The sequence below is a fragment of the Lissotriton helveticus genome, chromosome 12, assembly GCF_964261635.1.
Source record: "Lissotriton helveticus chromosome 12, aLisHel1.1, whole genome shotgun sequence".
Taxonomy (NCBI): Eukaryota; Metazoa; Chordata; class Amphibia; order Caudata; family Salamandridae; genus Lissotriton; species Lissotriton helveticus.
In genome coordinates, this window is record NC_136073.1 from 93,323,033 (window position 1) to 93,348,540 (window position 25,508).

General features: G+C 42.6%; 1 protein-coding gene across 1 annotated transcript in view; it reads left to right on the top strand.

The window, feature by feature from the left end:
* The first annotated feature begins 11,004 nt into the window (after nucleotides 1–11,004).
* The window catches only part of LOC144797919 (extracellular calcium-sensing receptor-like), a 63,953-nt gene continuing 49,449 nt past the window's right edge, over nucleotides 11,005–25,508 (top strand). The window contains exons 1-2 of the mRNA XM_078668720.1: nucleotides 11,005–11,053; nucleotides 18,834–19,125. Coding sequence (XP_078524846.1) covers nucleotides 18,868–19,125 — 258 coding nt within the window. The 5' untranslated portion in view covers nucleotides 11,005–11,053; nucleotides 18,834–18,867. The remainder of the gene's footprint in view (nucleotides 11,054–18,833; nucleotides 19,126–25,508) is intronic.

Sequence of the window (25,508 nt, forward strand, 5' to 3'; positions counted from 1 at the left end):
AGGCTTGATTTCTTATCTGTTTCTTTATTTTCTGGAGCCAACTGGTCTGCTACTGATCTAATCCATTTGTCAAAATTGTTAGCTGCAAAATTGTTATCTGAAACAAGCATAGGGCGCTTCCTATCAAGTGCCTCTTCAAACCCCCTTCTTTTTTCTGTACCAAGTGCAAGACTTAACCAGGGGAGGCCTATTTATGAGGGACATGTTTCTCTCTGGGATTGGAACTTTGAAAGAAGTGGCTTTGTGGTACGTCCACGATAGGGGTAGTATATTATCCAATTTGATATCAGGTTTATTGGTAAAGACACCATCCAAGGTGTGGCCAGCCTTGTATGTGGGTTCTGAAATAATTTGAGTCAGACCAAATCCTGCCATGTTGTCCAGTAAAGTGGCTGTACCTCCATTGTTATAGTATTCGAGGTGGAAGTTAAAATTGCCTAATATTGTGAAGGTAGGGAAATCTATACATGATTCCAAGAGAGACTGTAGTGAATTTACACATGTAGATTTTGTCCCAGAGGCTGGTAATGAAGTAATGTTAACGTTAATGTTAATTTTATTGAAATTTGTAGAGCGCAACTGTTACCCAAAGGTTTCCTGATGCTGCGTGAAGTCCTATAGAGGCCTAAAGACAGAGAGACTATAATCAGAAATTAAGCAGAGAAAATCCATGTTTTTAAGGCCTTCTTAAATGCAAGAAAATTTGTCATACAGCTAAGATGTAGCGGGAGACCATTCCAGGCCTTAGCTGCACAAGCCACAAACCTTCTGCCACCCCAGCTGGCTTTTCGTACCCAGGGCACCGATACCAGTTTTGCCTCTGCTGAACTAAGTGATCTTTTTAGTACATACCATGAAATTGTTGTTTAAGATACTCTGAACCAGCTCCTTGAAGGGCTTTATAGACCACACACAGGACTTTCAACTGAACACATTTCCTTACCGGCAAATAGTGCAGCTTTCTAATCTCAGCCGAGATAGAGGCATATTTTGGTATAACGGTAAGGACTCTACCCACTGCATTCTGTAGAAGTTGTAGTTTTTCCATAAGCTCTTCCTGAAGGATGATGAAGAGGTTGTTGCAAAATACAGCCTAGACATGTTTAGGACAGTGATAACTGTTTGTATACTGTATTTGGGCAGGAATGGCATTATTTTTTTACAGGATCTAAGGATATATGAAGTAGATAAGGCCACCACATTCACATGATCTTGAAAGCTAAGTTTATTGTCTATCCAAACTCCCAGATTTTGTACCTTCTTGTTGGGAGTGGGAAGAGGACCCAGTGTGTCCGGCCACCAGACAGGGGTTCAAAAGCTGGGGTCATTGCGAAAGAACACAACCTCCATTTTTCCGGAGTTGAGTTTAAGGCAATTTTGAGCCATCCAAATTCCCATGGCTGACATGCAGTCGAGGAGCCGTGATGCCATTCCCAGCATCATTTCTGGCATCAGCGATATCACAAGTAGGCCAGGGAAAGTCCAGGTGTTGTTGATTTTGATATTATAGCACGTAGCCTCTGCTTCAATTTGTTGGGAAGGCTCTATGGTTGCTTTGAAGCAGGAAAGATATATTGTAGCAATGCCCCCCTTTTTTCCCTTTTCCTGTCTACACAGGCCATTTGATAGCCTTCTAGTAGAGCAATGTTCCAGTCGGGCTCAGAAGTATCATTAGGCCAGGTTTCCACCAGGAAAACCAGGTCTGTATTAGACATCTGCATCATGCATTCAAACTCGTATGTATGCTTTACCAGAGATCTGGTATTCAATAGAATGCACCTTAATGCATTTTCAACAGTGTCATGGGGGGAATTACTTCTTCCTTTCGGGGAGTCCCTTTTTAGGGAATCTGAGTAAATCCCATTATCTTCACCTATTGGATAGGTATCCCTGTTAGAGGGTGGTGCTGTTATAAGGTTTTTGATTGTCCAATTAGTTTGTTTGCTATATTTGTCCCTAAAAGAAAAAGTCACAGAAGTTACATTTGAAGCTATCCCATTTACCTTTCCATAGAAGGGGGTTACAGCACTCACCGTTATTGTGTACAAGAAACTGTTCCCTGGTGTAGGCTTGGGGGGGAAATGGGCAGGGGTCCTGGCGATGCACAATCCGGGCACTGACGAGCGCAGATGGGATTGCCTTTGGCACGCCTGCGGTGCTGTTGCAAGAGCATTCAGGCAAAAACAGCTAGTACAACAACCTTGTTCTTGGTGGGCCTGCTCTTACATAGGGGCAAAGCAGGTGGGTACAAGGCCTGTTCCTCTAAAATCAGGTGAGGTTATTATTAGCAGTGGAGTGCAATAGTACAAATAACACAGTTAAAGCAGTTTAGAATACTAAAAGCAGTTCCAAATACATGCTTATCGCAGCGAGTAAAATTCATAAATCACATACACTGAATAACATAGAATAACAGGACGTGTCACACGCTGTGCAGTCGCGCCAGCGTGCAGTTTTATCGTCTGCCGGCAACAACATCTAGTCGCGCCGATCTTGTTCCAGGTGGGCCCGCTCTTACACATGGGCACCGCAGTTCGGGTACAATGCCTGTATGTCTAAAATCAGATGAGGTTATTGTTAGCAGCAGAGTGCAATAGTGCAAATAACGCAGTTAAAGCAGTTTAAAATACTAAAAGCAGTTTAAAATACTTGCTTATCGCAGCAAGCGAAATTCATCAATCACATACACGAATAACACAGAATAATAGGACACGTCACACACATTACGCGGTCACACCAGCGTGCAGCTTTATTGTCTACAGGCAAGAATAGCTAGTACGCTGGCCTTGCTCCAGGCAGGCCCACTTTTATATACGGTCACCCCAGGTCTGGTACAATGACTGTTCGTCTAAAATCAGGTAAGGTTATTATTAGCAGCAGAGTGCAATAGTGCAAATAACGCAGTTAAATCAGTTTAATATACTAAAAGCAGTTAAAAAAACGTGCTTCTCGCAGCAGGAGAATTTCATCAAAAACACATACTGAATAACAGGATACGTCACACGCTGCGCTGTTGCGCCAGCTAGCATTTTTATCATCTGCAAGAACAGCTAGTACACTAACCTTGTTCCAGGCATTGTACCCGAACTGCGGTGCCCATGTGTAAGAGCGGGCCCGCTCTTACAGACGGGCACCAGAGGTCGGGTACAATGCCTGTTTGTCTGAATAATCAGGTGAGATTATTATTAGCAGCATAGTGCAATAGTGCAAATAACGCAGTTAAATCAGTTTAGAAAACTAAAAGCAGTTTAAAAAATCTTGCTTATCACAGCAAGCGAAATTCATCAATTGCATATACTGAATAACACTGAATAACAGGACACGTCACATGCAGAAAAGCAAGGATGCAACCTCCTCTATCAAGGATTACAGTGATCTTTACACAGTGGAAATGGGGGGAAAGCACACCTTGTTACCCATGACCAAGCCCACAAAGTTAATCTGAGGAATGCGGTACAGAAGTGGAGCTTCAACTCTGGAACCTTCTTTCCTTACATCTGTAAGTGCTTCCTGTTCAGGTTTAATTTTTGTGACACAAGATTAGTGCCAGAATTATTTCCTGCCCTGCATATTTAGCAAGAAGAGTTCACCATTTTGTCTAATACCTGAACTTGACTGGAGTACTTTCTGATGGCTAATCAGTAAGTGCTCTCTCAATGGGTAAACGTATAGTACATCTCCTACACTACAGCTTTGTGAGGTGCCTGAAGAAATACCGTCAGTGACCTTGTGTGTCTGAAACTTTGCCACTAGGCCGGAGACACGCTGGAGTGCTTTTAGAAAGCTGTCTACCATTCTGGGAAAAGGGTAGAAAGAGATTGCATCCTGCTAATGTATATTGGGCAGGCCAAACAAATGGAGATACTCTGCAAGTTTACATGCCTGTTATAAAAGGTCAAAAACCTATTGGGTTAAGCCCAAAGGACCGGGGCCAGGTAGGGCTATTCAAACTTCAGAACACAAAACAATGAACCCGGCTCCTACTACCGTACACTCCTACTACTCATGGAGTCACCAACAGTCAACTCTTTTATCTGTCCAAATGGAATTTTTATTAGACCATTCCTGTTTCTTCAAAAGTTAATCAAACAATTTTTGGGGGACTGAAAAAGAAACATAGACTTATCAAATTCGAACATGAACTTACACGTATGTACAATTCACAATAACATACACTCAAAGACAAAATTGGACTTAGAAACTGTGAAAAAAATATTAGCAACAGCTTGCAATATGACAAAATGAGCAAATGAATTCATACATTAATCTGATGCAAAACACATTTTTAGAAAAATTTACATCTTATACAAAATTTAGTAATAAACTTGAACATATCCAATGTTATGAACCACATATGTTATTCCAGCTCCAGCGTCAAAAGAATATCTGAATAGTGTATCAATCCTTTATCCAATAGTTTCCTTCAACACTCGCCGCATTCAGAATTAACTAAATACCTCCCAAAATGCCAACGTGTTTCAAGACCCAGGCGAATAGTACTGGGACTATCATCAGGGCTTCATATAAATGGACGAGATATTCTACAAAAGTCAAAATAAATAAATGATGCAAAAACAGCGTCAACCCGAACTTACTCTCTCCCTTGTACATGTAACTAACTTAGTGTGCACCTGTTTTCTAGATTTGGAGCAGCCGCTCCAGCTCGTTTACTCTAAGAGTTTTTGGCTTTTCTACCACTGAAATCGTTTATGTTACTGCCTACGAGGCTCCCTTAACTTTGCCTGTATACATTTCTGAAAAGAAAGAACCAAAGTATTGAATATATCTACTTCTAGTCTCGACTTACAACCTGCAGAGTATGGGCAGGACTGAGTTCCTTGAAGACTTTATTCTACAAATTAAAAAACGATATTGTCCTCATTTAACAATGTATCCTAACAGGCAAAATGCATGAAGCACTTTAAAACACTATTAGCAAGCGGACTTACTTTACCGCATCTTCACCAATTAAAAAATTTGGATGCAATGGACTATCCTTTTGCTCAAATACAGGATTGCTTTCCCTCACGGGAATTATCTATAAGAAGTACAAATGTAAGCCCATTTAAGCATACGGTCGTATGTTTTTTAGTATTGGAATTTTTAACCAAACAAAACACAGGGGCAAAACAGTAACTTACTTTTCACTGAAAAACGAGAAGGAATATTCAACGTGTGCACCATGCTGGTTGTGACTCAACTCGGCATCTCAAACCAAAGCACTTCCTGTTTGGAGAGCTATTGTTCATGGGAAAAGGGATTTTGCCCACTCAAAATGCTCTAAAGTCCCTCTTTTTGCAAATGCTCAAGAATTGCATCATGGGATTTGTAGTATATACACCATACTCTAGATAATTCAGTCATACCGTTCAATCCTGTGGAGGCACTATCAAATTTTAAAATGAGATAAGCTTCCTTTCTTAAAAACGCAGCATCAATGTGTAAATAGCGTTTACTTGTTTCAAAGCTAGACAAAACTGTCTATTTAAAATCCTTCCCAGTATGGGAATTGTCAATAAAGTTTTGCACGATAGGGGCAGTCAACACTTTTTTTTTAATCCTAGAGCGGTGCTGCGTGATGCTTTGATTTATTTGTTGATTTGTTTTGCCAATATATAATAAGGCACACGGGCAGACAATTGCATACACTATGTTTTTTGATTTGCAATTAGTGAATTCTGAATGGCGCCATTTGGTACCATTATGGGAAAATTCAACACCTTCAATGGTTGAATCGCAACTGCACACGTTCCACATTTATGATGACCCTCAACAGGTTTTCATTGCCATTGCGATCCTAAAGACTGTTTATTTTGGATGAGAAAGATGTCTGCTTGTTCTAGTTGTTGACCAATACTCTTGTTTTTTTCTAATTGCGAACAGGGCTTTTTGGAAAGCTGCATTCTAAATTGTCAAGCAAATGCCAATTTTTCATTATAACTTGCCTGAATCTGTTTGTATCCGGACCAAACGTGGTCGCACAAATCATGCGTTCCAATGGTGGTTTCTCCTTCTTTAGTAAAAGATCTTCACAAGGCATGTACCACGCACTCTTTATTGAGTGCTTCAAGAGCTTTTTTGGGTACCCACGAAGGATCATCTGTTCTTTAAATAGCGCTGCATGGTGTTCAAAATCTGATTTTGATGAACAGTTCTCACATATTCTTAATAGTTGTCCATACGGAAGATTTTCTTTCAATCTCCTAGGATGAGCACAAGTATGGTGAAGGATGGTATTTTTATCAGTTGCCTTTCTATGCAAATTAGTTGTTAACTTTTTATCATTAGGCGCCACTTCAATGTCCAAAAGCATCAGCTTTGTATTACTCTTGGTCAATGTAAATTTTATATCCTGTTGGCAGGTGTTTAGCCAGCGATAGAAACTTTCCAACACTTCCTTAGACCCATTCCACAAGCACCAGATGTCATCTATGTAGCGCAACCATTGCGCTATATGTTGTTTAAATGGATCTAGCTCTTCTACTCTTGCGCTTCGTGACCTGCACTGGCTCCCGGTAGAACTACGGGTCCAATTCAAAGCGGCCTGTTTGGTATTTAGAGCGGCACACCTCTTAGGCCCCATCCCGCTACAAAACATGTTTGCATGGTATTCTGCCCCACGGCTTCTGCGGTCGTCATCGGCTCACCTTCTGGTGGTGCCTAGGTTTCAAAGAGTGAGGATGGGCGGCCGCTCATTTAGAGTGGCGGCAGCCAAATTGTGGAATTCTCTCCCACTCACTCTCAGGAGCTGCAAGGACTATCTTCCATTCAGGAAAGCCTTAAAGACTCATCTTTTCCCCAAGTAATGGCTGCGCGTTTGCTCTGGTCTTGTGCGGGGGCTCTCTGATCAAAGCGCCAGGATGCCCTCTGGGTGACAGGTCTGCGCTCTAAAAGTATGCGAAATAAATAAATAAATAAAATTGTTGTTAAAAATAAATCTATCCTCATATTTGGCCATAAAGAGAATCGCCATTTCTGGTGCAAACAGACAGCCCATAGCTGATCCTTTGATCTGAATAATAAAAGAATCATCAAATCTGAAATCATTTTTCTTTAAGGTGACCTCTACTAGTTGAAGAATAAACTGTAAGGGTACCCTATGGGGACAAGGTCTTTCTCACTTGAAGTGCCTCATCTTGTGGTATCTGCATGTATAATTAGGTGACGTCAAACGACACTATCCATTGGGTGAACTCATCAAATTCATGGCCTTCAATCTTATTGATAAAATCAGCCATGTCACGCACATAAGAAGGTACCTCGGTCAAGAAGGGTTTAAGAAAAAAATCCACGTATTTGGAAATGGGCTCTAATAGAGAATCACTCCCGGACACTATTGGCCTGCCCGGGGGTTTATTTAATCTCTTATGTACTTTGGGTAAAAAATATAAGACTGGGATCCTTGGTAACTTTTTAGGCAAATATTTGAAAGAATTTGATAAACCTATGTTTCTTTTTCAGTCCAAAATTGTTTTGATTAACTTTTAAAGATACAGGAATGGTCTAATAAAAATTCAATTCAGACAGATAAAAGAGTTGACTGTTCGTGACTCCATGAGTAGTAGGAGTGTACAGTAGTACGGAGCCAGGTTCATTGTTTTGTGTTCATTATAAAAGGTCAGCACACGATCTCTTGTCTAGCAGCAGATGAAGAGAAAGAACCTCCTGGTCACAGGAACTGCATGAGGTTTTGTGCTCGAGAAAAGCAAGGGTGCAACCACCTCCAACAAGGATTACCTCGGTCTTTCCTTGATGGAAATGAGGAGAGAGCACACCTTTTTAGCCGTGACCATGCCCACAAAGTTAGGCTAATGAATGTGGTACAGAAGTGGAGCTTCAACTCAAGCACCTGCTTTCCTTTTATCTGTAAGTGCTTCCTGTTGAGCTTTACTTCTAGTGACACAAACATTGTGCCAGAATTAATCCTGCCCTGCATATTTAGCCAATAAACGGTGAACGTTTTGTGCAACACATGTACTTGAATGGGGTACTTTCTGATGGCTAATCAGTAAGTGCTCTCTCTACGGGTAAAGTATGGTGCATCTCTTACACTACATCTGCGTGAAGGACTCTCAGAAATGTCCCTTTCCCACAATGATGGACAGCTTACTGAAAGCACCCCAGCGCGTTTTCCGCTCAGTGGCAAAATTACAGAAACACAAGTTCACAGGAGACATTTCTTCAGGTCCTTCATGCAGCTGTAGTGTGGGAGGTGCATTATGCATTTACCCAAGGAGAGAACACTTACTTATTAGCCTTCAGAACGTACTCCAATCGAGTACAGGTATGGGACAAAATGGTGGCCTCTTAATGGCTAAATATGCAGGGCAGGATTCATCCTGGCATGATGCCCACGTCACAATAAGTGAATTTCTACAGGAAGCACTTGCTGATAAATGGAAAGCAGGTGCGTGAGCTGTAGCTCCACTTCCGTAATGCATTTATCAGCCTAACTTAATGGGCATGAATGGTAATTTCTAAGAAGTTGTGCTTTCTCCTCATTTCCACAATGAAAAGATCACTGTAATCCTTCATATAGGTGATTGCACCCTTCATTTTCTCAAAACCTCATGTAGTTATTTAGATTTGGCCTAATATGCATGGCAGGATTTATTCAGGAACTATGCTCCTGTCACAAAAATTAAACCTCAACATGAAGCACTTTCAGACATAAGGAAAGCAGGTGCCTGAGTTGAAGCTCCACTTCTGTGAAGCATTTATCAGCCTAACTTCGTGGGCATGGTCATGGCTAAGAAGGAGTGCTTTCTCCTTATTTCCACAGTTTTGTCTAATACCTGTTCTTGGCTGGACAACTTGCTGATGGCTAATCAGTAAGTGCTCTCCAACACGACAGCTTTGTGAAGGACCTGAAGAAATGTCTTCAGTGACTTTGTATGTCTGTAACTTTGCCACTGAGCATGAAACATGCTGGAGTGCTTTCCGTATGCTGTCCATTATTCTTGGAAAAGGGCAGAAAGATAGACCATCCTGCTAATGTATATGGGGCAAGGCCAAACGAGCGGGACTTCTTTGCAAGTTACATGTCTGTTATAAAATATTGGGATACCGAAGGGTATGATGGACGGAGTGTTTGCGCAAATCAAACACTCACCCCCAGTCAACTGATCTGGGTTTAATCCATCATCATTCTTTAGCTCACTCTACCACCTCAGTTTATCATCCCCTTTGGTATCGCTTTGTTCGCCCTAAGTTGGCAGGGTATGCCCAGACATGGGTCCCTTGTTCACTTTGCCACTGGATTCAAGATAGCCTGCCTGATCAGGGTTATGAACCTAAAACCGGTCCCAGGATGCTTGTTTCCGGTCCAGGGAAGACATGGCTTGGCAGTTCATGCTGGACTGTTCCCATGAGGCACAGGGTCAGACTGATTTGCATATGGCCATGTCTGAACTGGGGTGGCCGAGTGAGCTAAAGAATGATGATGGATTAAACCCAGATCAGTTGACTGGGGTGAGTATTTGATTTGCTCAAACGCTCCGTCCATCATCCCCTTTAGTATCGCTTTGTTCGCCCTAAGTTGGCAGGGTATGGCCAGATGTGGGTCCCTTGCTCACTTTGCCACTGGATTCAAGATAGCCTGGCTGATGAGGGTTATGAACCTGAAACTGGACCCAGGATGTTTGTTTCCGGTCCAGGGAATACATGGCTTGGCAGTTCGGAAGACATGGCTTGGCAGTTCGGGCTGGACTGTTCCCATGAGGCACAGGGTCAGACTGATTTGCATATGGCCAACAGGCCTGATGGCCAAGTAATAAATATGGCCATAAATATGGCCCCTGGTGTTTTAATAATTGTTAGCAATGCATGCATATTCACTTTCCCTTTCTATTCTACCTAAAGTATTTTGAACCTGTAAATGCAGATATGTATTACCTATTGTATAATCTTCGAATGGTTTTTGATCCTCTTGTGCTAAGTGTGCGGAGCGTTTATTAACTCAGCTGATGTTTTATTGTCTAATGCATGGAATAATTGTTCTTTTGTTGTGTTTAAAAATTGAATAAAGACAACACGGTCTGACTGACTAAAGACGTGCTTGATTGATCTGTGTGGCCTGTCTGTCCGCCAGCAAACTCCACCTGAAAAGGCACATTCGACCAGCTTAACTTTCGTCTTTTACACAACTCCTCCGGCCCCAACTCCTGGCAATGTAGCAGCGGTGTGCTCCCCCCCCCCCCCCACCCCCCACCCCCCACCGAGTCCTCTCTGGCTGCCCTCCTTCCGCTGCGCCGTTAACTAGGATATCCCAAAGGGACAATTAGTCTAATGTGAGCCTCTCCCCACCGGCCTGCCGCATCCATGTAGGAGGTTTATAAAGCGCCGATGCTCCCGGCTCGGCAGGCTCTTCCGCCCGTTCTCTCTGTGCTGAATGGGGGTCCAGGAAGCTGCTGCAGAAGCCGTAGGCACCCTTGTAGGACGCGCCATGTGATCGTCGGCCCGCAGTGGAACAAACTACTCGACTTGTCTCTGGGCTGTGAGATTCACCATTCTATACGGCATCACGTGCTCAACTAGAGAGTGACGTCACGCTGTTGTCGTGCTGCTTCAATTAAGACGGAAGCCAGTCCTTGTCTTAAATACCCTGCCCTTGACTCTTGTTCAAACACTGACACTGTGTGATCTTGTGCACATCGCTGTCTCCTATGTCTAAGTGACTGAGAAAGGTCCACAGATCCGTGCACTATGCTTTTCTGGTCTACATCTGTGCTGTAGGACAAAATAGAAACACGTTTTATAGCACATTCCGATCAACAGCACGGCAGTGTCACAGGCGCCCCCAGATAATGTCCCCCCTGAGTCTCTCCAGTCTGTACTTCCGACATATGTCTCTGCTTTACCTGCTGACTCTCTGCCTGCTCCCGGTGCCTGCTGCCCAGACGGCGCTTCCTGGCTGCCACCTGCGCACCCCGAAGGCGGCCGGGTACTCGAGGACAGGGGATCTCCTGATTGGGGCCACCTTCCCCTTTCACGCGGATAGGGTATATACGGAAACCACCTTCCAGGAGCAGCCAGCCCCCGTCACCTGCCACACGTAAGATCATCTTCACAACACATATTGCAGTGCATTAAAATATATCTTTTTGATAACTTGCTATTTTATCCAGCATCTGTGCCTACCGCCTCTTTAGAGTTGTGTAAGTTCCTGTCACCCAGTTTTTTCAAATTGGTAAGCATATACAGCTGTTTAGTTCCCCTTAAGTGCTGACACTATAACTGTCTGTTTGAGTTAAGGAAAGTCTTCCTCTCACTCACTCACCTTGCAGTGTTCACCGGGTTCTCCATGGGTCGCTCTATAGACCCGTCTCTGACTGCACACACATTCTAGGCCCAAGGTAGAGCAAAGTCAACCTAAAGTGGTACAGACTGGCTAATAATCTTTGGATAGAATGCTGTTTGTTGTGTAGATCAGAGTTTAAACGAATGTTTGCGGTTAGGATGCAGCTGGCTTCAGGCCTTTATCTGAAGAAACATTGCAGAGCAGAACATTTTCAGGCCTCCTGGAGTGATCATGTCACAGTGCATGTGCCCCTGTGCTATTTAGAGTTGTAGAATTATCTCTTTGGCGGTGAGCTCGCTGGTGTGGGGACTCTGTGATCAGGAGGGGGTAAATTGCTTTCCTCTCACTTCGGTTTTCTGACAAGTTTGACTGTGGCTTTTACTTTGAACTGATGAATTTGAGCAGCTGATGCAGATTCTGCGTCATATCTCTTATTCTATAAATTATTATTATTATTTTTTTTAAATGCATGGCAAGGGTGCAAAGGCATAATTTGCATATGTTTCGTTATAACGCTATATTTAATACATTAAAAAATAAAAGCAAGTGCAAAGACACAGGGAAAAATGTGTGTCCACCTTCCAGTCAGACAATAACATTTATTTCGGGATCACTTCCATAAAAAAAATATATAAAAAACGCACATAAACAAATATGTGAAAGGGGAAAAATATGATTTGTACATTATAAAATGTAAACTAACACGTTAGTAACAGCTGGACGAATTTATTGTTCCCTGACCAACTTTCAAACTCAATAAAGATGTTCCATTCCCACTCAATTTAAAATGTTTGTAGCTCGCCAGAGCCCCAGCCCTTTATTTAACCCTTGTTTTAGCTGTTTACACCCAAAAGCTAAATAAAGGGGACAGGGGAATCTAAAATTATATTTATCATCGCCTTATATCACAATAAAAACAAGCTAGTGATGCAGTCCATCCGGAAGCACACTGTATGCAAGAAGTATTGTTTGTCATGTCCATTTCTTTATTTTCGAAATTCATTCTAAGCTAAAAGCTACAACTGTTGTGCTTTTTCCCCAGCATCGGTAAATCCAACAGGACAGGCTTTGGTGTGATAAATAGCTTCTGTGCATGCACCTGTCCATGCAAGGCATCGGAACAGTATTTGTGAATGTTTTTTTAAACAAATTAAATGTGGTGGCAAACATTAGACAGACCTATTGGCTTTGCCAATGCTTGTATGGTTTAGTTACTCATTTCTCGACATTCCCGCTCCACCTAGGTAGCTTTAATGTCTCAAGAAAGCATGCGAGGGACAAGCACGTTTTATACTTCTATGAGAGAGGGTCACATCTGCTCGAGTTTCTCCACGTGGAATAGATGTAAATAGGGACAGATAACGCACAGTGGAGTTACTACCAGTAATTGCGTGGTGCACATAAACTGTAGGTGAATGAACAGTGGGTGATAGTGCACTCACAATCATACGTGTTGTTCATATGATTGAAACTGCATGCATGGAAGAAGACTGCAACACATACAGGAGGGAGTGCGGCTGGCCAACAACATGCTGTGTCCCGATCCCTTCTTCCTGTGTCACTTCTCCAATGACTGGTTTTGTTATTGTGAAGACATGGATGAAGCCTGACTGTGCACAATAATTTGGTGCTGGCCAACCAGTGACCACCAGTAGAATAATTTTATCAAGCCCATTTTACACATGTGGAAATCAGTGGCGGGCGGTGACCCTCGACAGTGGAGAGTCGTCCCGCCACGTGTCAAAGCCCCATGGCAGGTACTGTTATACATCACAATGCCTTTGGGCTCACATTCCAAAGCCCTCAATCATGGCTCGTTAACAGATTTTGTAACAGGCCATGAGTGAAAGCTCTGGAATTAAGGTTGAGGCAATGGAGTTTTCCCACAGTGCCTGTCAGTGGGCCAAAAAATTTAAAATCCAAAGTTGAACGTATTTACCCATGCCTCCTCTACAGTCTGCTCGAACCCTCCTGGAGCCTCAGCTAACCTCTCCAAATGCCAACACTGCTCTCATGCTATGAGCAGCATGAGAGGAGTGCTAGGATTGGATGGAGCAGGCCACCTCGATGCTGAAGCAGGCACAGGGGCCTGTACTTGCTCTCTCAACCCAGCTAAGACAGCTAGGTGGTGAGGATTACACTGCGCATTTCAATCTGGATGTCGCAAGACAGCCGGCCAAAGTGACATACATAGTGTAAACTGGTGGAGTGAGCACAGTTCCCCAGATGTCAGGCAGCAACAATTCCCTGCCCCTAAACACTCTTGGGCTGAGAGCAGTGAAAAATAAAAAGGCAATTCATTTTATTACCATTTTATTTTTCAGTTTTCCTGCACTGGCAGCAGGGGGCGACGCTCCTCCGCCCTAATGGGGCAGCTGCCTCTTCTGCAAATACAGCCTGCATTGACATTTAAAAGAGCTCCCACTATTGTGGCATATACACAGCCCTGGGCTGTGCTCAGGGTCAGCGGCAGACTGAAAAAGACCACAGTCATAATCTATTGAATGGCCTCAAGGAATTTAAATAATGCAATATTGCAATTTTTATCGTAAATTGCATTTATATAGTGATAACCACCCCTGCTGAATCATAGAAGTGCTTTGTTGAGAGTAGCACGCTTTGCACTCCACGTTCCGCGCCGAGATACCCCTTTGGGGGTGAGTCGAGCGCGTAATAAACCAAACTAACATAACATAACACAACATAACATTCCAGAACACAAGGTTAGAGGTAAATAGGTACCAGATTAGTAATATGTGTTTCCTTTTCCTGTTATAATGACAAACATCCCCTAACTGGGGACCCTCTATAAACAGGTTCAGCATTCGCATACTTTAGTGGAGAAAAAAATGCAGGCGGACCTTCATTTGGATATCCATAGAGAAGCGCGTGGAAGCTGAAGAGCAGCTGAAGCTCTGCATTATGACTACGCCTGGGCAAAATGTTTATTAAGCCAGTGTAATGTGCATAGATTTGAGAATTTCACTTTATGCTTCATACACAATATTTCCCAAAATGATGCCATTCTGCTATTGTACATAAATACTTCACATTTGCAGTAAAAATGTACAATAAACGTGCCATTCCTGGAACAATCTATTGCCAATGCACAGGAAAACAAAATACAAGTAGCTTTTGTTTTGTTGCACCACACATCAAAAACTGATGTGAGAGCTCATTTTGCACTAAAATATAGTGTGAATTATCAAATGTGAATTTCACATAATTTTGCAGAAATGTAAAATATTACGAGAAAGCAAATTACATTATTTTTGCACAACACTAGTTGTGATGTCACATTTCAGAGCTGATTTGAGGTCTCAGTGAAAGCATGCAGTGGGTGGTATCTGCTGTGCCAGTATTATGTTACCTTTGTGTCTGTCTCAGTAAGCGAGTAAAGGAGGTCGACTATTTTTGTAGGGTGCACAACGGATGAAGGGCCCCATTAAGATGGCGGGCGGACTTTGTCCGCACACCACCATATCGGAAAATGGGACCAACCGCCAGAGGAGCGGCGGTCCCGCGATGCCAATTAGGCGGTGACTCCCACCCTGGCAGTCGCATCCAGCATCTTTATCAATGCGGCCGGCGATGCTGTAAGCAGCACCCGCCGCAATGATAAAGTTTCTAAAGCTAAGGAGTTAGGTCCTAAAACATTGGAGTGGGCTGGACCTTATCAATCAGAAAAATGCAACGACAGGGCCCACACCAACCAGATTCTCAAACAGTTATTTTTAAGAGTCAAACCAAAAAATTCATTTTAGTTTGTCTGGGTACTTTTATTTATACCTCTCCGATTTGCACAATTCTTTTATAAACTTTTTATCTCATTTATGAATGAAAAAAGAAACATATATACATTCAAATTTGAATGTATATATGTATCTTTTTTCATTCATAAATCAGATAAAAAGTTTATGAAAAGAATTTTGCAAATCGGAGGGGTATAAATAAAAGTACCCAGACAAACTAAAATGAATTTTTTGGTTTGACTCTTAAAATAACTGTTTGAGAATCTGGTTGGTGTGGGCACTGTCGTTGCATTTTTCGCAATGATAAAGTGGCATGTTGGGCATTGCCATGCACAACGTGACAGGCACCCCGCGGTGCCTGCCACCTTGTGCAAGGCAATAAAGTGGGTACCATAGAAACGCCCCAAGTGCAGACCCCCACCCCCCTCCGGGGGCCCACAACAGGCCCCCAAAGTGAATTACCCTATGCCTTTCCATGGCGAAGTCTCAGTCATGGAAAGGCATACCTACCTGCAAGGCACTGCCACCATATTGTGGGCATTTTCTGCTTGCCTGGCAATCGTGCAGATTGCTGACCGGCAGAAAAGCGGCGGACGTACTTTCCGTCCGCCGCGGTATCCCCCACCATGGTAATATGGCGGGGGGGTAAATGATGGGCGGGTAGTTATGACAGGCAGATTGCCACCACTGGTCAGGCAGTGGCGATCCACCCCCATCACAATGGGTCCTGAAGTGTTAGTGTTGTTCAAGATTAAGGTTCATTGTTGGACTCTGCAAAATCATCCACAAACCTTTTGCTTTACCCTCTCCCATTTGTTAACCCATTGTTTTTGGCTTTAGGACTATGTGCACTTTCCCACTGTTAATCAGTGCTAAAGTGCTTGTGCTCTCTCCTTTAAACATGGTAAAATTAGCTGACACTCCATTTCACATTTAAGTCATTTATAAGTACCTAGTAAAATGGTTTTACAGGTACCCAAGGCCTTTAAATTAAATGCCACTAATGGGCAAGCAGCATATATTATGCCACCCACATAAGTAGCCCTTTAAAACATGTGTCAGACCTGCCATTGCAGCCTGTGTGTATAGGTTCAAACTACAATTTTGACATGGCAAAATAAAGCTGGGTCTAATACTCCATTTTTAATACATATCAGTCACTCCGAGAGTAGGCCCTAATTAGCCCATAGGTACATGTATTTTAAGTTTTACATGTCATGGTAGTGGAAAAACTGCCAAATTAGCTTTTTCACTACTGTGAGGGCTACCTCTCCCATAGGATAAGAGTGGATTTACTAATTACATTTAATAAACTATAATTTTTGTTTGGGAACAGGTAGGAATGTCATGTTTGGTGTCTGATGAATTGCTATTTCAAACCCTTTTACATTGTAAAGTTGCATTTTAATTAATATTGTAAAAATAATACTTTTAGGAAGTTGGCATTTTCCTGTCCTATCCATTTGCTGGCACATGCATCAACTAATGCTTTTGCAATTCCTAAATAGCGATTTTTAAGGAATCGCTATTTAGGAATCGCAAAAGCCTATGCATGTAGGAATCCATATAAAAATAGCGATTCCTAAACATTCCTTAATTGCTAGTCGCAATTAAGGAATAATGTCCCATTCATTCCTACGGGCCTGCAGACCCATAGGAATGAATTGGAGATTGCATGAGCAATTTGCGAGCACCAGTAGGTACTCGCAAATTGCTCATGCAATATCAAGGATGCAAGGGTGTCAAAATGACACCCTGTTGCACCCCTGAAATTGATCTCTGCACATATGGTGCACACACACATGCCCTAAGGGCATGTGTATGCGCAACCTGAAACTTTGAAAAATGTACTTTTTTGCATTTTTCAATGTTTTTGCAAATTACCATGAAGTTCAACTTCATGGTAATTTGCTACTCCTATTAGTGAAATCACTAATTTTTTAACTTTCATGCATTGCATGTAAGGAATCTCAATTTGGGATTCCTTAAATGCAATCGCAATTTAAGGAATCGCAATTTAGAGATTCCTTAAATTGCGATTTTTGCATTTGGGATGATGCATCCCGAATGCAAAAATACCGGTGGCAAAGAGGCGGATTCTGAGAATCTGCCTGTTTGCGACCGGTATTTGGTTTGATGCATGAGGCCCTCGGTGTTTGCAGCCTGTATCCCGAGTCACATGACTATGTGTAGCCGTATTCCTCCCAGACAGCCACAGAGTACAGGGTCTGGGTGTTGGCAGGCTGGGCCATCCTGACCTGATGAGAGGGCGAAGTTGTCATCAGCTTACAGGCAAAGTATATCACAGTAGCCTATTGTGCCTACAGACAGACTGTGACCAGGACAGGGAGGCAAGAAATATAAAAGACTTTTGTCGGTGGAAGACTCTGGATGTTTCTTGCACTTCATAGTGGGCACCAGGTATAAAAATAGGATTCTCAGCCCCACTCTTCAGTATGCTCTTGGTCTAGAGGATACTACAGAGGAAGGACTGCCCTGCAGCCAGAAGACTGACCTGCTGCTGCTTGAGGCCTACCCAGCTGTCTGAGACGGGGGGCTGGACATGTACCCTTCATCCCAGGCTACCTGAATGGTTAGTTAGCTTGCTTCATGTTCTGAGCTACAAGGAGACAACATACTCCAGAGGCCCAGCTGATCTGCTGCACTAGACCTGACTGAGCTCTGCTGACCTCCACTGGTGTGAACTCCTGATCCCCAGGAGGTGCCTCACAGGTTATTGATCCTTGGTGGGGCATCAGTTGAGCTCCTCCTAGACGAGAAAACGGAGAAATACGAGAAATACTGGTTTTCGGCTCTTCAGTACCTCATTTGGGCCAGTTCACACCAAGATTGTGCTGACTGCTTCGTCCTACAGCTACCACCAGTGATGACTGACTTCGCACTACAATATTGTCAGCCTGCGGTGACTGCCAAAGTGAAGCTTCAGCAGCGTCATCCGCAACTCCTGACAAGATCTTCGTGCTATATCGAGGACCATCTGAGATACTCTCCCTGCTTCTCGCAGTCCCCTCCACCGTGAATAGAAGTCTTCACGCTGGAATTCAGAGCGTTACCTTTTCAGTGGGACAAGTCCGGTCCCTGAATATGGCTCGCACTCCATCACAGTTCACCAGAACTTATGACTTTCTTACATGACCAGATAACTGTAGGCGGTGCTTTGTGCTTTTAAGTGCTATGCTTATTTTAAATCTTTAAAATTACATATCTCCGGTTCCTCTGGATTTTTGTCATTTTGGTGTCAAATAGTTTAAAACATTTGACTCTATTTTTCTAAATTAGATTGGGATTTTTCGCACTTTGTGTTTCTTTATCACTGTTTGAGTGCTGCATAAATACTTTACACATTGGCTTTAATTTGAGCTTGTTTGATTTTGTGCCAAGCTACAAGAGGGTTAAGCACAGGTTAATTCAGTGAACTTTTTTGGTTCACCCTGAAAAGTATTTTGGCTGCTGTTTGTGAAGGGCTCCCCCTTCAATGAACAACCCAATTTCTCACACCCGTTAACAGAGCTCTGAGTAAGTGGGTGAGGGTTAGATGGGTTCCCGCAAGCCAAGATTGAGGTACGTTTCCAGAAACAACTACTCTAGAAAATCAGAATTGAAGTGAATTGGAAGAGGTGTGTGTGGCAGTGTCTGCACATGACTACTCTTGAGTTCTGTCTCAGTATTTTGCACAGAGTCTACATAACCTGTCTTTGACTTCATTACAAACATTTTATTTGCCCTTTTCTCTGAAATATTTATCTTTTACAATATTATAGGTTTACATCCTTAGTTTATCAGTGGCTGCAGGGCATGATCTTTGCCTTGGAGGAGATCAACAATAACGCAGACCTGCTGCCCAACATCACCCTGGGATTTGGGATTTATGACTCCTGCAGGGCACTGCGGAGGGTGCTCGAAGGAACAACGTGGATGCTGACAGGGCAAGAGGAGACCATTGCAAACTACCGGTGCAAGGAGAAACCGCCGCTGGTGGGTGTTGTAGGTGACTCTGGGTCCACACGTTCTATGCTAATGGCTCAAGTGTTAGGGCTGTACAGGATCCCCCAGGTAAGTCTTTTTGTGAATCCTACTAGCTTTAACACGCACTGGACAGTCAATGTCCCCTACGTGATAGGGTCTCATGCCATTGTGAAGTTTGCTTTTTCCGCAGAAGACAGTTAAACACAAGCATTGGTTTGTGCATTCACCATTTTTCTGATCAATGATCAATATGAGATTCCAGCCTTTTGAATCCCAAGAAGATGTGTCCTGGGTGTGATCCAACAAACGGTTATCCCTTATCCAAGGGTAGCAGGAAGTCTGTGCATTATTGGTTAGAGCAGAAATAAAAATACGAAATAGTGATAGATGAGTGAGTGTGACTGAGCAATGTTGCACCTGTGTCACTGTATGAAAGACTGAGGTAGTAAGAGTGAATGACAGAGACTAAACTACAGATCTACAGTAAATGAGAATATTACAGGATGTTTGCATGTCGAGCTGCTTGGCCATATGAAATTCACCCATACTCCTAACTAAATAACCCCTAACACACTAAGATGTCTGATTTATTGGATTATCTTAATGGTTAATACTACTACCCCTACCTTTTGATCTTCCCCTAAAACTTCCATTCAATGTATTATAGGGTAAATTGGAACAGATGATTAGGATGTGATAAGCTACTTGAAATCAAACCACCTTATTGGCATATATCAGCAGAAAATGCATTACATTTTTGAAGTGCTTGAAATAAGTTTTAGTGGTTCTGATTGGAGATCAAGGAATGAATGCTCTTTTTAGAAAAAATGTATTACTCTTGTGCACAATTGATTTCCCTTTAGTTTGAGATGGATTAGTGTACAGAGCTAAGCTAAAAACAGTTCAACAGTAAACACATTGGTTTTACTGTGGTCGGTGCTTCACTTGACACTTTGCAGTAAAATATTGGAAATGTTTATCTTTCCCCAGGACAAGTATCATCTATGTAGTGTCTGCTCCAATGGCCAGATGTCTGACCATTTCATTTTGCGAGTCGCAAATTGTGACTCGCAATTTGAGACTCACAAAATGGATTGTACAACAGTATCTCAGACACTGTTTGCGATTCCTAATGGTTTCGCAAATGTCCTGCCTCATCAATATTCATGAGGTAGGTCGAAATTTGCAGCCCATTGGGAATGGCTAGCACTCACTTTTTTAGGGGTGTCTTTTCCTGTTGGGAAACATTTTTGTGTGGTACTTTATTCTTCCTGTCAATCTCTCTCTGTTGTTTGCACCGAAAACATAATCTTATTTTGGATTATATCTGCACTTCATTTCTGTCACAATTATTTGGGATAAATCAACACTGGGTTCGGTTCTTGTAGTGTTTCTAGCTTGACTTTACTTTGTAGGATTGAATATATTATACTGATATTTGCATCTTATATATATTCCGTGCATACTTTGGACCACTCCATGATGGCCGCCTAGGTCTGCCTTGACCTCGTTCTTTCCATTTGTATTTCTGGGAATAGATTAGACATAACACACACTTGTTTTTGTTGTGGAAACACGATATGACCATATCGTGCTTCCCTTTTAACATTATATGGTCTTATAACCTAACACAATCAAATAGGTACGTTCGTACTTAACCTAACACAACCAAATAGGTAGGATCGTACCAAACGTTACTATTACTGATTTAACACATATAATTATCGGTAATAAGGGAATATCCCTTTTTATCTTATTTAAAATTTGTCGACCTACCAAACCGTCGACGCAATGCGACGTGTTGCATTACTATACATATGAGACACTCTGTCTCTCACTATATTCAAAGATGGCCGCCTTGTAGATATGGGATTTCTTGGGATCACGATGGGCTCAGTCACGGTACCACGTGACCGCCTCCCAGCGCCGGTACACTCTTCTTTAAATATGGCGTACACCAGTATACCCCCGCTTCCAGTAATCCATGGGGAGGAGCGGTGGAGTACGGAGACCCTATCAGAGGTACGTGAGATTGCGGGGAAGTTCGAGTTTTCCGCCTACTGTTAAATTATATTTTCACTTCTGGTAATCATATATTATTTGGCCATTTCCAGGTACCGTATTGTACAAACTCTGTTACAACCATTCTACACGCCGGTTATCATCCCGAGCGCGCTGACCCCCCTCCGCCTTGCAGTTCCCTTAAGGTATTATGTGTAACCTGGTGGTACTTGATTATTTAGCACCTTGGGGAGCAGGTGACTCCGGGGTGGTGTGCGAACGTCTGTCAGAAGGTGGAGGTTGACACTGACCACCCTTTGCCCAGGGCATCAGCGGGAGGAGGGATCACTGTTTATCATAACTGCCCCTCTCCCTCCCATGTCCCGTTATCAGGTTTTCGAATCCGGTCAAGTAATGTCGTGAGACAGTTGAAGGTGCTGACTGTTGTCCCACATGATTCTTCAACGTGTTGGACACGTCGACACACATGCATGTCTTACCCAAAAGCTATCACAGCTTAGATATTTGCCTTTTCCAGCTGGTCATCAGCCAATTCCATATTGGCTCGTAATAAACGGGGGGGAAGATGAAAATTATCGGTATCAGCAGAAGGAGGGTTGCATCCAATTATAATGAATATTTTCTGACATTTTAAAAAGAATATATATGTTCTTTAAGACACCCGCATTTATCTGAAGACTTCCTTTTAAACACAGGGGTCCAGGATCAACAGACACCTCGACTTTCTCAAATCTTACATCTCAGCTAATTCGGGGGACTCGAACCACCATTCCAATTGGATTTGAGTGCCAAGTTTACTCAGGTATTAGCCAGTCTCTCACAGTTACAAATAAGTCCTTAAGGGACCACCTTGCGTTCGCTGTTGTTCATCCCTTCTTTGTTGTTTTGAAAAATACCTGGGGTTTGGAAGTGTTGCTTATACACTTTGCTTACACTTTCCATGCAGAACTATACCTTTAAGTTGAGCACTAAAGTGGTCAAGTGCTTTTGGAACGCAACTTACCCAAATGAGAATGGGACGTATAGATAATCTTGTCCGTTTATCTATTTGTATTAGGAACTTGGCTTATTTATGGGGACGGTACGAACTACAAACTATATTATTGTATTTCTATTTTCAGGAATACATTGTGGTCTATTGTGATCATTCATTTACATCAGCTTCCTAGGAGCAACCTCATCTAGGACTATCGTACCCACCTGACTATACAGTATATGGTGAGCCTTAATATCTCTTAATCACATTTTGTGATACTCAAGGGCTTTTTGGGTCACCACAGCTTGGCACATTTGCAGTTTAAGGGACTTTTATTATCTTGACTCTCAATTATTTTCTTTGACTATGGTTACTTTGACCACACACCATCTTTTTCGACATAACAAGCACTTTTGCATGTCACAATTGCTTGAATCCTCCCAAGTGCCTTTCTCTCCAATAGGCACAGTTTGGTGTTTGTATCCAGCGTCAAGCGTTATGGCTTGAACTGGCCTTGTGGTAGCAAAGTACCGGTGAGGGTGTACTTGCATCCATAAGGAGACAGTTAAATTTTGCCACTTGGCAGATAGTAAAATCTCTCGAATATGTTTGGATCTATTGGCTTGTCTTTTTAGACTTTTTAATTTTTTGTAAAAACGTTTATTAAACTAGTTTTGACATATGTCATTTTATATGTATATTTAAACATAAGGGAAATCAAATACTTATGTATGTCAATATCTTCTTGCAGCCCTGATGAAATTCCCTAGGCACGAATGGGAATGAAACGTGTTGGCTGTGCCGTTGTATGCAAAAGGAAAATAAAGAATATATTTAAGAAAAGAACAGAAGATTTACACATTTAATGAACTTTTTGTGCTTTTGACTTTATTGAGTGCGCCTCTCTACTCTCTTGTACTATTGCTCTGACAAACATCCTCGGCAGCGGATGGCGAGAGTAGCTGCACCACCAAATACTTTTCGAAACAGACAAAGTTGATGTGCGAAACCTTGGTCAGCTGCTGTGTGCTTTGGTTTATTGTTTATATTCTTAGGAATTGACTGTTTTGCACTCTACTTCATTCGTAACAACTGCTCGTACTAGAATGCCTCACTTTGGAGATGGGAGGGAGGAAATGGCTCTCAACCTTTTTGGTCCCAATAGATCAAACGAGACACCTAATTCGGCTGAAACCCGTAAACCCAGTTTAAAAACCCTATTCCTCAAACTAGAGCGTTTGAAAAAACTAGAACTATCACGCTGGTGGGATGGGGCTACCCTCACCCAATACTTATCTAACAAAAAAGTCCCTAGGGGCCTGAGAATCCTATTATTCCCAACATTTGAAGATCTAGGAGAGGATCTACTCAAAGAGTGGGAGGGCAATTTAGAACACGCCTCAGAGGTCATGATGAGGATACTGATTTGTCATGCCCAAGAAAAAGGTGATAAACTGATGGCCGAAATTGATGCACTGATAACGGAAATTAATGGGTTGGAACCAAAAGACCTCATAGAAAAGAACTTTGCTATACTAAAAAAAGTTATGGAGGAACATCAAATCTATCTAAAGGAAAAAAAATTGAAAAAAATAAGGCGAGATGATAGGGACTATAGAGACGGACGAATATACACGTTCGCCAAGAAATTTGATCAGGTTCAAGGGGCAGAAGAAAGAAAGAGAGTGCGTGAGGAAAGGGAGATAAGTGAGGATGCGCGATCTGAAAGTGGTGCATCCACCGCATCTGTGAATAGTACCAGGTCTAATTCAATAACCGAGCTCCCTTTAGGAGAGGGGGCCTCCTCCTTTCAGAAGGAGCTAGCCAAAATACGCACGAGCAGTCGTCTGCAACAAAAAAAAGACCAACCCAAACCCCCGAGGGCATTACCAAGACAAGGAGGGGCGGAAGGCGGGCAAAGGCCAGGTACAGAAACGGGAACAATACCCAAAACAGGGATGGGAACCAAACAGAAATGATACCTGTGTCTATTCCCACCCAAGAAACTTGTGTCTCAGATTGTACTGCTGATTTAAAGATTGTTAATTTGTCGAATAAAGTGCTTGATGAAAATGAACTGGCTGTTCTGAGTAAAGGTCTTAATTTTTGCCCAGCTCAGTATGGTGATATGACTAATGTACATATTGATCTCTTCAAATTCATTAGACTCTTGAAATTAAAAGACTTTTTCTCACGCCAGACACCGAGGTTTCCACCACAGAGAGAGGCTAACCCACTAGTTCCACACACAGTGGCTGATATTCGGACTGCCCTATTGTTATACAACCTGGATGAAGAACATGAACAGGACATGACTACTATGTTGAGGGATTTGGAAATAGAACAGGACTACAGTATGGACAGTCACCTCAGATGCAAGTCTACTTTCACTCCTACCTTTAATTATCACCCAAATATTGACACCTTTTACGAAAGGGTGTCTGCAGATCTACACAAATTGGAGGATACAGGAGCACTCTCCGTCATTCCTAACCACAACATTGCCGCCAAACAGCGACAGGCCCTTGAGAGGCTTAAGGCTGACAAAACAATTGTCATTAAAGAGGCAGATAAGGGCGGTAATGTGGTGGTTATGAATCTCTGTGACTACATGACCGAGATTAATCGCCAACTCAGTAATACAAGCTGCTATAGACGCATTCCCCACAATCCCATCAATGGAGTAACTGGCATGATAACAGCCAAATTGCTAGAATGGAAAGAAACTGGCCTTTTATCTGAGGGCGAACTAAAATATCTTAGGGTGACTAAGCCAAGATTCCCCTGCATATACATCTTGCCCAAAGTCCACAAGGGGGGGGCCTTTACACCAGGACGCCCTATCATTTCTGGAATTGGGTCTCCAACGGAGAAAATCTCAGAATTCGTGGATCTCCATCTACAAAAACATGTGGTGGCTCTTCCCTCATACATAAAGGACAGTAAAGACATTCTAACTAAGTTGAACAACTTTCAGTGGTCAGATGAACTTTCCTTCATCACATTTGACGTTGAAAGCCTATATACCTGTATACATAGAGACATAGGTATGGAGGCATTACAATCTTTCCTGGACAGGGAACCAGCTGACAAGCATGACTTCAACAATATGATACTGGACATGACTGACATAATCCTTAACAACAACTACTTTTTACATGATTCTGTCTGGTACCATCAGACCCGTGGCACGGCTATGGGTTCTAAGGCTGCACCATCGTATGCCTGCCTGTTCATGGGCCATTTTGAAAAGATGCATGCACGGAACAAATGTGCCTCCTCCTGGACCGAACATATCGTGTTCTGGGGGAGGTACATTGACGATATCATTGTCCTTTGGTCTGGTTCTGTGGAATCTTTATTACAATTCCACATGTATCTCAATACCAATAAACACAACGTAAAACTGACTATGACACACAGTAAAGAAACCATCAACTTCCTGGACATTTGTTTTTATGTCAAGGAGGGT